The sequence below is a fragment of the Battus philenor genome, unplaced genomic scaffold (genome assembly GCF_028537555.1).
Source record: "Battus philenor isolate CCGP_79_NKW_IND1 unplaced genomic scaffold, ilBatPhil1.0.hap1 SCAF_10, whole genome shotgun sequence".
Classification (NCBI taxonomy): Eukaryota; Metazoa; Arthropoda; class Insecta; order Lepidoptera; family Papilionidae; genus Battus; species Battus philenor.
This window is the reverse complement of record NW_027181662.1, coordinates 11151014-11164269: the sequence shown is the minus strand read 5'-3', so window position 1 is coordinate 11164269 and position 13256 is coordinate 11151014. Positions and strand designations below refer to the sequence as shown.

Sequence of the window (13256 nt, the reverse complement as noted above, 5' to 3'; positions counted from 1 at the left end):
AAAATTAAATAGAGAAAATTATATATTTTTATACTCTGAAATATTTCTTACTACACCTCTATTTAATTTAAATACTTTCCACATACCTCGAATTTATTTAAAAATATTTTAAACACAAATTTATATATCTTATAACTAACAAGCAATATTTTATTACAATATTTCAAAACTTTTAATGTTGAAATTTATACATGTATGCATGTTTTTAGTTACATGAGTATTTTTAGTTATTTTCGATGAATGTGGTAAATACTTAATAACTGCTCAATAATGTATGAAAAATAAATTAAATGGTACTTGTACATATGTATTTGTGTACAAGCGTTATTGCGTAGTCATTAAATGCATTATTTGTAAGTTAAATCTTTAATAATTGTGTACAAAATGTAAGTAGAAATTAATTAGTAAGTCACTGCTTAGTTGTCATATTTATGTATAAAAAGCAAATTTTTAGTTATGTTTTTATTTTATATATGTAGATTTATGTCCCACGATTTTATGAAGGTTAAAAATTAATAAAAATTAAAAATATAGAATTCAAACGTTTAGCAAGTTAATAGTCGTGATGTAGAATTAATACAGAGCAAGGCTAGAAATTTATTCCAAACTCGTCGAGGTCTTCAATAATTATTTTTTTTTAATACATTTTCATAAAAAGTTAAACGTATGAAGTTAATATTTAAGGATTATCGATATTCTTGCCTGCATATTCATATAATTTACCCTCCTTTTCTTTATTTTATAATTTTGTATATTTTACGATAAACACCGTACAATGCTATATTGGGTACACAAACTTCACAATGTTGTACACTGCTATGTTGGCACACAAACTTTAGTTTTAATATGTTGACATTTGTTGGTTTTTATTTATTTTATAGAAAACGTTGTATAATGTAATATTAACTCTAACAGTAACTATTTTTGTAAATACACTATAAATTTCAGAAATAAATATAAGAATAAATGACATTGTTTTATTTCTCAGAAAATATATGTTTCATTTTTTCATCAAATACAATTACAGATAACAGACGCATTAGTATCTTTTGGAGAAAACCAAGATAATGCGTTCCTGAAAAATTCTTCTGATATTACAAGAAAGCAAAAGAGCGATAAAGAAAATACCACTAACAACGACTGCATCTATTCTATCGTGGAACAAAATGATAAAAACTTGCAAAATAATAATTACAACATTAAACAAGATTCTTTAAATAACAATAATCATACTTTAACAAATAATGAAGATGAACCATGCATTCAGGATATTGATAACTTAAAAAAAAGTAAACATAATGACATTTTATTGAAATATGTGAACAAAAAACAAGATAAAGTAAAAGCAATCGACAAATCTAGTGGCCACCACAGAAATATACTAAAGAGAAGAAAGAGATCGCACACGTCACCGAACAACTTTGATACCGTCGTTAATAAAAACATATTACCTATTGTTGTTGACTACGTAACTTCACATCAAGCAAAAAATAATGATGGATTATTATTACCCATAAAACTCTCTGGAAAATCAATTGAGAGTTCGAACTTGGCAGATTACAATATTGAAACTTTACATAATGATGCTGTAAGACCTACAAATATACAAATAAATAATAAGGTAATAAGTGATGAAAGTTATCAGAGTTCCCCTAAATCAAAACCCATTGAATTAAAAAAAAATGATCCTGAAAGTACGGAAAGCATGAACCCTCAAGAAAGTATGGAAAGTCAAGAAAATGAAGATAAGTCAAATAGTTTAGAAGATGAACGCAATTTACAAGTCTCCTTATCGACCACACCTGTATACAATGAAGCAAACAATGAAAAAGGTGATGATGAAAATATAAATCAAGATCAACAAAAAGAATACTCTAGTGAAGAAAAGGAAATTAATAGTAGATCTAATGAAGTTTCCTTAGAAAACAGCAATGAATCTAAATCAGAAGAAGATGAAGATCAGATACATAATTCACATCAAATTGAATCAAGCAGTAATAAAAAACCTTTTAAGCTGTCCGCGTACGATGAAAAAAATATTAATGATTCGGGTAATGATGAGAATATTTATTTTCCAAACAAAACGCACGAAAATTACACACAAAACAAAACTTTAAGCTCTTTAGAAACTCTAAGTGAAGAAGGAGAAAGTATTGAAAGTGAGAGTAAAGAAAGTAAAGAAAATGTTAATTCACGTTCCACAGAAGAAATAAGAGAAAATCAAAACGACAAACAAATACATATTAATGATGAAGAAGTCAAACCCGTGGTAGAACTTAATCTTGACAGCAGTGAATCAAGCGAAGAAAATATAGGAAAAATGAATTATTCTGATTTAAAAAAACAAAGCAAATTAAAATCTTTTTCAGAAGAAGATGTTGATAAAATGAACAAAGAAAAAATTTTTGAACAAAATGAAAACTTGGAAAAAATTGACGTTAAGCAACAGTTTGAGAGGATTCCACTGGATTACAATCATGCAAGTAAACATATAACTACCAAAAATGACGTAAATAATGAGAAAGATCCTAAGAAAGAGTCTAAAAATTCAGAAGACAGAAAAGATATAGAGGGTACTTTGGATACATTTGTACCAACAAATCCTAAATATGATGATGAATTAGATATAAAATTCCATGATTTAACTATAAAACTTCCTGAAATAAAACTACCGGAAGATATTTTATCATTCGCTTATGACAGTCCTGACTATAAATCTAAAAAAGATGAAGATGCCCAAAAGCAAAAATTCTTTTACCATTCTAATGATGATTACACATCAGATGAAAAAGACGAAGAAGTAAAACCAAAAGATGACTTCGATAAGTATTACAATAATGACAATGTCTATGCGTATAAAACCCAAAAAAGCAATATTCAAAGCGAAGAAGAAGATAATGAAGATCTGTATGACAAATTTGTCCGCGAAAGGTTTGGTAAAAATTATAATAAGAAAAAGTCGGAAAAGATACGAATAGAGAAACATAATGCAGGCAAGTCCCCACTTCATAATACTTTACGGAATATTCTGAAAAAGACTGAAAATATAAAGAAAGAAGCTGAAAATAGCGGAGATCCTAATCCAAATTACATGTGGACACTTGAATACGGTGAGAGATTATAATAAAACACCAGATATTTATACACATAATATATTAAATTATTAAATAATGTTTGTTATTATTTACATACCTATATTTTGATACCTTTCATATTTAGGTCATACATACCTAGCTGTGTCTAAATTTTGCTACGTGAACCTTGTTTTAATATAAACTTTGTCATATCATTTGTCATTATAAGGGTGTAACAACCTAGGAACCCAAACAACAAAAACTCTTTTAGACGTTTTCAGTGATCATTTGAACTTATCTTACACGTATAAGTTTGCTGTTGATGTTGTAAGTAAGGCAGAACATTAAAACAAAACATGTATACTTTGTGTTGAGAAATTCTTTACTAAAAATAGAAAGTTTATCAAAGCATTAAAAAAATAAACCGACTTTAGGAATAGTTATACGTTAGCTGTCAAAACTGAAATAACCAGTTTTATTATTTATGTATAAATATTGTTAACAAGCGCTTATTGTATTTCGATATCAGATAAAAAAATAATCTCTGTAGTGTGAAGTACACTGCATGGCTGTTCAATACGAAATGCTTGTATTGACAAAATGATGTAACTATTCATGCACCAGGGAATTATATCATTAAGAGCTCTGACAGTTGTGCGACGTATGAATGGTACGTTGCAGCTACCTTTCTTAACGCAGTCTCCTGTTTCGGCGGCGTTTCTCGAAGCGCGGTACTTTGTGGTGGCGTTCTTGAAGGTAAATCGCATGCCAAACAAAATGTTTGTTCTCTTTTCGCTCAAAGCGTGCCGTCGATTGGATCCACGCTTATACTATGGCAGCTACACACGACTATAATACATCATCATTTGATACGCCTTGAGACGTTCTAGCGCTAACAACTTTCCGAAGTATTAGTAATGTTAACTTTCGATAATAGCAAACAATTGCACCGTCTGATGATATGTGTGCTTCTCAATCTGAAATAAATAAAGTAACGGCTCGAAGCAAGATATAGTATAATGAGGATAAGCGCCTTTAGCACTTAGGCATTTCAAATCCAAAGAATCTATATATAACAGCACTTGTAAAAAGTAACGGACGCGGATATTTTACCTATATTTACCTCAACATGTACACATCGGAAAATTTGTAAACTACTTGATTACACTATCTCCCTCTTGATAAATGCTAAACTTAATATTAGTATACCCGCATCATCATCGTAATAATTACTAAATAAAAAGAGAAAAAACATTACATTTTCCGCTTTCTGATATATTGGGATATATTATTACAAAACAAATAATATATTTTTTTCAGACTCAAAAGTCAGAAAAAAATCATAATGAAATTTTTAACATATTGGCATTATCTTTCAAAAGTCAAACACCGTTTTCCGTGGATAAAAATATAACATAACCTACAAAGCATATTATTAATTTAGTCACCTCAATTCAAGTTTAATTCAATTTTAATAAGGTAAATCTTACGCATTGATTGTTCGTATTAAATTGAAATTTCATCAAAAATGGTTGAAGAACTGCAAAGAAAAATGCAAAAGGAATTGGAGGCATTCAACAGCGCACAAAAAGAATATCATAAGGCAGTAGCACAAAAACAACAACTAGACAGTCAGTTACACGAAACTAAAGCTGTTAAAGAAGAGCTGATGTTGCTTAAAAAAGATGCCGAAGTTTATAAACTTATAGGGCCAGTATTAATAAAACAAGATTTAGAGGAAGCGCGACAAAATGTTACAAAACGAATGGATTATATAAATAAAGAAATTAAAAGGTCAGATGGCCATATTTCTGCCTTAGAAAACAAACAAGAAGCTATACAAACAAATCTCAATAAACTTAGGAATGAAATGGCAAGTTTAAAAATGGCTGCTTAATTTGTTTCCATAAGGATTACGTTTTACTAATTGCTTTTTCAGTACACGTTAATATAATTTAATCATTTATTCATTGTATGAAGAAGTTGATATTCTGACGCAAGTAATTTTAACATATCCAATGATAAGGTTTTTTGCAGCATATCTAAAGCTAAATTCATTAAAAAAGCAAGACACATTACTGCTGAATTTATTAACTTATTTCAAAACTTCTGTATGTTATAATTGATTTTGTTTTGGTTTAAGAATATGTTCACAATATAATTGTCAAAGCCTAAAAGAATAATTCAACTATTGATTAAAATAAATTAATTGCATACATATTTATTTTATTGAATACCTACTGTATTACATCAATCTAAGTACAAAATTCTTTGTGTATGGCTGTTCATATAAAATCAATATTTATTGTTTACAAATATAATTTCCAGCTCTTCTCCACTTTTATTCTTGCCTATTGTACAACTACAGGATTACCTGGCATTAAATCCTGTACTTTCCAAATTTATATATGTATATTCATGAACTAGTAGCTCCTCAAATTCAGGTAGCTTGTAATAAATTTGCCATTCTGTCAAAATTCTTAAATAAAATTAATTTTATCATTAAAGAAACCTTTAAAGAAAACAATTGTCATTGTTTAATCTAAGCATGAGGGTATTTTATAACACTGATCAACAAAAAAAAACTTTCGGAAAATATCTTGGAAACCAACACTTGTTTTAAGATAAGTAAGACATGCTGATTACAAATATAGAAACCGTTTGTCTCTATTACCCACCATTGTTGAGATATTTGGCATTGACCATTTATGTATGTTTAATATTGTATCAAAGCAAACAACTCGCAGGCAAGTTACAGTAGAGCGTATATCGCTGAATAGAGTACTACTTAACATAAATACACATAGTTTAAGATATAATACACTTGTAAAATACATAGGTATAACATAAAGTTCCTTGAATTAAAAGTTAGTTTGGTTTGAATTTCTTGGCTGTAGACTTGCATTTGTGCTGACAATTTGGCATGTTGCGCTGAAGCATCCAGCAATAGTCAGCTATCATTGCTGCACTCCATCGGCCTTGATAGCGTGACTCCATCACCGAGATGTCCTGATGGAAACGTTCTCCATGTTCATCACTAACAGAACCTAGGTTTTCTGGAAAGAAGTTGAGATGTGAGTTGAAGAGATGAAACTTGAAGGACATGTTACAACCCATTAACTTGTATGCACTAATGCACTTCTGCACAATATTTACATAGTCAGGAGATTTATTATTTCCAAGGAAATTGGCTACAACACACTTAAATGCCAAACATGCTTTTTTTTCAGTTCTGCTGAGTAAATCTTTGTAGTGACTGTCTGCTATGATCTTCCTTATTTGTGGACCTATGAATACACCTTCATTCACTTTCGCATAACTCAACTCTGGAAACTTGTTGCATAGGTACCGTAAAGCATCTGAGTTTTTGTCTAGTGCCTTCACAAAGTTTTTCATGAGCCCCAGCTTTATATGAAGTGGAGGCATAATAACTTTTTCATGCTCAACCAATGGCACATGCAGGACGTTTTTACTACCTGGCTCCATTTTATCTCTAATGGGCCAATTCTTATTTATATAGTGGTGCTTCCTATCTCTGCTGTCCCACTCACAGATAAAGCAGCAGTACTTGGTGTACCCTGTCTGCATTCCCATGAGAATAGTGATCACTTTTAAATCACCACACATATTCCAATTGTAATCACGATAGCAAATTTTTTCAAGAAGTAGCGACATGGTTTCGTACGTCTCTTTTAGATGAGTAGAATAACCAACCCATACTGATGCATACATGTTTCCATTGTGTAATAATACAGCCTTCAAACTTAACAATAAGGGATTAAAAATGTATGTTTATGTTAATATCTTAGAAACCTGGCGTGATAGAGAAAAACGGTTTTCAGATTTGTAATCAGCATAAAAAACTGCTTTAGAAAATGTAATCATCAAACAAGATGTTATTCAGTGTAATCAAAGAAAATTAATATTATAAACATGAATTTAATAGTATAATAAAAATAAGTGGCATTGTCATCATTGGACATAGGTTTCCTCCATCTTGTTCAGCATGTTCCCCTGTACACCAAATAGTAGATGAGGAAGTCTCCTCTTCCAGGCATATTCTGCACAAAGTATGTTCATAACAGCTAAAGTAAACAGATGTTGGAAAAAAGACCATGACTAGTTAAGATCCCTGCCAAGAGATGCAGTTGGGGTTGTGACACCAGGAGCAGGGTATTAGTGGGCCGAAAGCTTATGGTAGGTATTGCCTCTTAGCTTTTTTGGCATTCTAAATGGTTAGACCATTGCTTAATCTTTTCTCCCATATGCTTCTTTATGAAAGATGTCATTACCATTATTCCATGGCCTTTGTAGTACCGCCATTAATATCCTTGTGTTTTTGAGAATAAGTACTAGATGAAAAACTTTTTGTATGCTTACAATCACATTTAGTATCATAAATACTTTTTTTGGTATATATATTTTTATGTATTTATCATTTTAACTGCAAGTCATTCTTTGGAGGCCTATGCCGCCCCCTTAGATTTTCAATAAGAGCTTAGTTTGCTGGTTTATGATCTTAAGGCCCCGATTCCCACCAGTCCTGTGCATTATGTGCCTGAAAAGCTAGTGTTTCAACAGTAACCTATCATTACAGATATAAATCTATTAATATGAAATCCTGAAATTTTTACTAAACCTTAAAAGTAATATAGGTGAAGGTTAAATAAATTTATATGAACAAGGATACTTAATTAAAAATAGAACTTAAGCCTAATGGTTTACAGTTCATCTACAAGTCTTCTGATAAAATGTCTTTATTAAAAGGTATAAAAAAACACACTTAGATTTTGTATATTTAATATAAAAAATACAAACTAATTTTCGAACATGGCACAAAATTTGTACCGATATAAATGTATCACTTATTTTTATCACTGACAGACTTGTATTATCCTTGAATATATATTGATTGTATATTTTCTTTATATGTCTTTTATAACCTTAATCCTAAACTAACACTTGTATGAGTAAATGCAAAAAATGTCAAAAATAAATATGCAATTTGTATCTTCAACTATAAGCTTATCAGTTAAGTTTAAATTATACAATATATTTAAATGTATAGTCTCCCTGGCCTCTTTTTAATAAATGCTTTTATTTAAATAGATTTATAAGACAATAAACTGATGAGGCTTAAAATATTTATTTGAAGAAGTGAGACTTATGAATCATAATAATTTCTTCTCATAATTTCAAATGATATGCTAATACTTTTCTTAATTATTAGTTATCTGTAATACTAATTTTGGCCCCATTATATTAATAACTATAAAAATACTTTAAGCTATTTTGTATATATAATATTATGTAATTTGCATAACCAAACATTTAATGAATGTATACTTGGTCTAATTCAATGGCAAAATATTTTATTTGTTTTCAAATTTTTTCAGTCAATAAACTTGTACATAAAATTTGTTGAAATATATCTAACTACATAAAATATTTTAAAAAAAACAGTCATGCAATACAATCATATAAATAGAGGTTAATAAAATTTACTTAATTCTACTCTGTACACAAGGCACACTGCAAAAAGGCATTTCTTGTTTAACGACAAATCTGCCACTAAGAAGACTTTTCCCACACATCCTTCCTGAACAAATAAAGCAGTCAGCATGCCAATGCATAGAACTCCAAGAAACTCCTTGCTGTTCAGGACCAATTACCCCACTGCAAGCGCGGCAACGTTCTGCATAATATTGGTCATAGCATGATAAACAAATTGGCAGCCCTGTTTTATCATCTGGGACATACTTTTTCCCACCCAGTGGTGCATCACAGTGATAGCAACAAAAATGCTGGACATGAAACGCTCTACCTTCGGCAGCTGTATAAGGTCTAGTAAATATTAATTCATCGCAACCAGCACAACGAGGAATTTCTAAGACATTAGCCAAATCCCTTGCACAATAAATTTCGCCTTTGTAGAAAAAGTACACAAGGTCTGCCAATAACTCTCCACATTTACAACATGTGAAGCATTGTGGATGCCATATTGCTTCTTGTCCAGCCCTTTCTGCTTTTACAGCTACTTCCCCAGCAAACATAGGTTTATTACAGCGCTGGCAGGGCACTCCTTCATTGTACAACTTTCTATTAAATTCCAACTCAGCGGGACTTAAAGACATCTCAGCAAACTGAGTTAGTATTGGATCAATTTGTTCAGCATAGTTAATTATTGGATTGATGTTATGGACTTCATTTTCTGCCAAATTATTTTGGTTTTCTGAATTAAAATCAACACCCATAGTGTTATTTTGTAATGCACCAGGATAGGTATTGTAGTTAGGCAAAGGAGGTGGTGGAAGATCTTCTTCAGAAACTGATCTTACATATTCTCGTAATGGACCACTTTGCTGAGGTTCAACTTGGTTCATCGGTTTAGATGAAGCTGAAAATTGTGAAGGCATCTTTGTAGAACAAATAGTTCCACTTAATTCTGGAGTGACTGGCTCATGTTTCCAACTCCAAATCTCTCCATTAGGCGCGAAAATAGTACCCTTTTGTATCCTGCTATCAAGCATCTTAGCAGTGCCCATTACATTATTATTACTTGTGGGCCATAAATCAGCCATTATAGGGGCCCCCAATACTGTACTCACAAATTCATTAGTTTCTTCTCTAAATTGAGGGTTCTTGTTATACTCATCACGAAATTGTTTGATAGGTTGCAAATAAACATCATTAGAGATTGGCATATTTAAATCGCTTAAGTTTTTGAAAAGTTTATCATAAACTGGGCCATGTTCAACTGCACTTTTAATTCTATCAGACTCTATTCTCATAAGATTAAGTTTGTCTTTAACAACTCTGGTGAGGATAGGACTTGATTTGTAATCTGGCAAGTTAGCAGTACTGCTAACTACATTTCCTTGTGAATCCAAAACCAGCTTTTTGTCAGAAGCATTCTTGGGAACAATGTTGTATTTAACTCCTCTTGAAATATTAGATATTTTTAAGGGCAATGCATATGATTTAGTAGCACCATGTGACTTGCTATTTTCGACAGAGTATACTTCACCATTTTGTAAAGGTCCCACTCTAACAACATTACCCATTCCCACAACATGATCTTTGATGCGCGTGATGTATTCCTGTAAAGTTTAAGTTGCAAATGATTAGATTATTCATAGATCTATATAATAAATAAATGTAAAATGCATGAGGAATATGAACTAACTGTATGTTCAGATTTTTCTTGGTCGGTGGCATGGTGGCGTGCAGCTGGAGCCACATCATGTGGTGGTAGTTGAGTTCGAAGTTGTGCACGTCGTTTACGTGCGGCCGCTGAACCTGACACCGGTGCTAAAGGACCCAAACATGACATGTACTCGGACACCTGCATAAATAATATTGAGTTGAAAAATAATTATTTATTAAATTGCAGTCATTTGAGTTCATTATAAAAATAGTAATTTCTTTATTATCTATAGTGATCAATCAACTAGTGAAGTTTGATGTTATCGATTACAGGGTGATAACTTCTGGCTGAACCAAGTCTACAGTGGCAGATAGTAAACAATAATTAATAAAAATACATATAAATCCGAATTTTGAAAATGTTTTGTTACTAAATTATCATTACATTAATTATTACTTTCAGGACCCACTGACTTTTAAAAGTTTTAAACCTATTGCCATTCAGTGTATAACAAAAACATTTTCCTCTTTATCTTCTCTATGAATCTATAGATTTTACATAAATGTTGTAAATCAAAAATGACAAACATTATTGTGGTGATCTTCATAACATATGGAAACATATTTAAATATTGAATTGATGAACAGCCAAGGCTAGACAAAAGCAAAACGACTAGACTTTCTAAAAAAAGTTCTTTTTAATCTCACCCACACTCATAGCCATTGAAGTGAAAAATAATGTAGATTTATATTGCCATTTTTACAAGAGATTGAAAAACTCTCAAAACTAGAGGGATGGATAATAAATAAAAACTTTGTGCGAGTGACAGGACAGTCTACACTGCTTGTGCAAAGTAAGAGTACTACAATAAAAAGATAACTTATTCTGTTCATTTATGTTCTATGCCCATTACTATGAGCAGTGTTAACCTAGCAGTAGACGACTGAGAATCGCAATCATAGGTTGCCAGTTCCATTCCCAAGATACAAATTTATGTAATTGACACTGTGCATTGATTACATAAGATTGCCACTGCTCACAGACAAGTTTTTAGGGGATGGGCAGTAGCATACTACACACCATAATACTACACTGTAATCACCAACCCATTTGCCAAGCATGGTGATTATGAATTACTTCCCCTAGAAATCTTTAGAAGAGGCCTAGGTTTTGTAGTGGATATCTATGTGCTGAAATAACAACCATGACAAATCCATTATAAAACAGTGCAGAAATGTGAATAGTCAAAAGAGAGAAGAATGTTTATATATGTGTAAGCTTTGGATATTATTTACATTTATTTAATAAATTGTGCATATTTATGGCATGCTAAAGTATAGAAAAAACTGCTACAGTTTAATTTATTACTGCGAAATTTTAAATAGATTGTGTATTCACTCTTTGTAACTGTATTTTAAAAAATGTTACACTGTTGTTACTTACAATGCAACATTTTTAATCTCAATTAATTATGTAAGGTATATAAACATAAGAATTAATTCTTAACTTGTCAACTAGCCTAAAAGTAATTAGCTTTTACAATAACAAGCAATAACAAGAACATTATCATAATTACCAAATCTGTAGAGGCATTTGGTGGCACCCAATCCAATTTTACAGGCTTATCTGTCACACCTCTTATCTTAATCAAGGGCACTGGAAATAAATATTAAAATCTTAAGAACTTTACACCACAGTCAAAGGCCACACCTTTAAATCCTGTAAAATATCTATACTAACAGCCTTAGCCGAGCCTTTGGACAATTTAATGCTTTGCTCCCTTAAGCCCAAGTAATGTTGTAAACACTTACTGACATACAGCATTTGTCAATGCTAACACTTCCAACCACTTCTATTAGAAATCTTTAGGGGGAGGGAGCCTTTGTCCAACAGCAGATGTCTCATGAACAATGATGAAGACGATCAATATTCTCAAAAACAAATTAAATTATTACTGTGGACTTATTATTAAAAATTTAATTAAGTATAACTTACGTGATGCTTTTTTAGGTCTAGCAGTACCAAGAAGTTCAAACTGAGCCCAACCAGACAGATCATCATCTTGAACATCATGTACATCCTTACTGCAATGGCAGGCACGACATACCTTACGCCAAAAATGCAAATCTAAGCCAGGACAAACTGGACCTGTAATATTATGAAATTAAAGAAATTAATAAACATGTGTTTTACCTTGTTGGAGCAAATACTTTGTGGAAAATAGTGTATTTCTATCAATGCCTGAAATTAGTTTCATTCACAAACTTTAATTTTTTCTAAAATAGAATATACTGCCAAATAAACTACAATTCATTTAGCACATTTTATATTTCATATTAGCGTCGCTTGCACAGTCGAATTTAACAAACAGTTTTGGGTACAATGTCATGCATCAATACCAAATATTGTATATGTACATTGCTTACCGCATGAATTGCATGGAGCACCAGCACCACTATCATGACCGAGCCGGGCTTTACTTAATTTTTCGCGTTGGCTCTCAAGTTTAGATAACCAAGCAGGAGCCTCAGTTGTTTCCACACAAGAATCACCCATCTAAAAATCATATAATCCAGTAAACACGACAAATATTAAAATTAAATTTTTGTAACAATTGTCTTATCAGTGATGATTAACTTTGTTTCTCACCCTAGTTTTAATCGAATGAAGCAAGTATGCACGTTATTGTAATATAAAGAAAAAAATCTACTTTTCACTTAAAATCTAAATATAATAAAAAGATTGGTAAAAGAAATAAATTGTTTAAATTAAGACGAAAAACAAATAAACCAACTCCAACACAAAATTAATGAATGAATTGAATTGGACTGATTCATAGGCATAGATATTTTACACCACAAATATTATTATATTATTGAATATTATTTTCTTAAAAAAATCATGTCAAGGACAAATACTTTTTCTTCGTTAATTAAACTTCGTTTAAAATAGTGTTTAATGGAAAAAAAAATTATATCAAATTTGAACAAGTCTTCTCTCTACGAATATTTCAATGAAATAATGGTTAAAAATCA

General features: G+C 31.1%; 3 protein-coding genes across 3 annotated transcripts; 2 read left to right on the top strand and 1 right to left on the bottom strand.

Moving 5' to 3' along the window:
• The first annotated feature begins 1705 nt into the window (after positions 1-1705).
• Positions 1706-3124, top strand: LOC137927063 (myb-like protein X). The gene has a single exon (XM_068770854.1). The coding sequence runs from the start codon at positions 1706-1708 to the stop codon at positions 3122-3124; it is 1419 nt and encodes a 472-aa protein (XP_068626955.1).
• Positions 3125-4455: 1331 nt separating this feature from the next.
• On the top strand, positions 4456-5063 carry Pfdn6 (prefoldin 6). Its single transcript, XM_068768491.1, has one exon. The coding sequence runs from the start codon at positions 4603-4605 to the stop codon at positions 4969-4971; it is 369 nt and encodes a 122-aa protein (XP_068624592.1). The 5' UTR covers positions 4456-4602; the 3' UTR covers positions 4972-5063.
• Positions 5064-7941: 2878 nt separating this feature from the next.
• Tes (Testin) lies at positions 7942-13039 on the bottom strand. The gene is made up of 6 exons (XM_068765961.1): positions 12871-13039; positions 12648-12777; positions 12217-12369; positions 11798-11877; positions 10261-10419; positions 7942-10174 (listed from the first exon to the last, which is right to left on the bottom strand). The coding sequence occupies exons 2-6, from the start codon at positions 12775-12777 to the stop codon at positions 8576-8578; spliced, it is 2121 nt and encodes a 706-aa protein (XP_068622062.1). The 5' UTR covers positions 12871-13039; the 3' UTR covers positions 7942-8575.
• Positions 13040-13256: the final 217 nt, after the last annotated feature.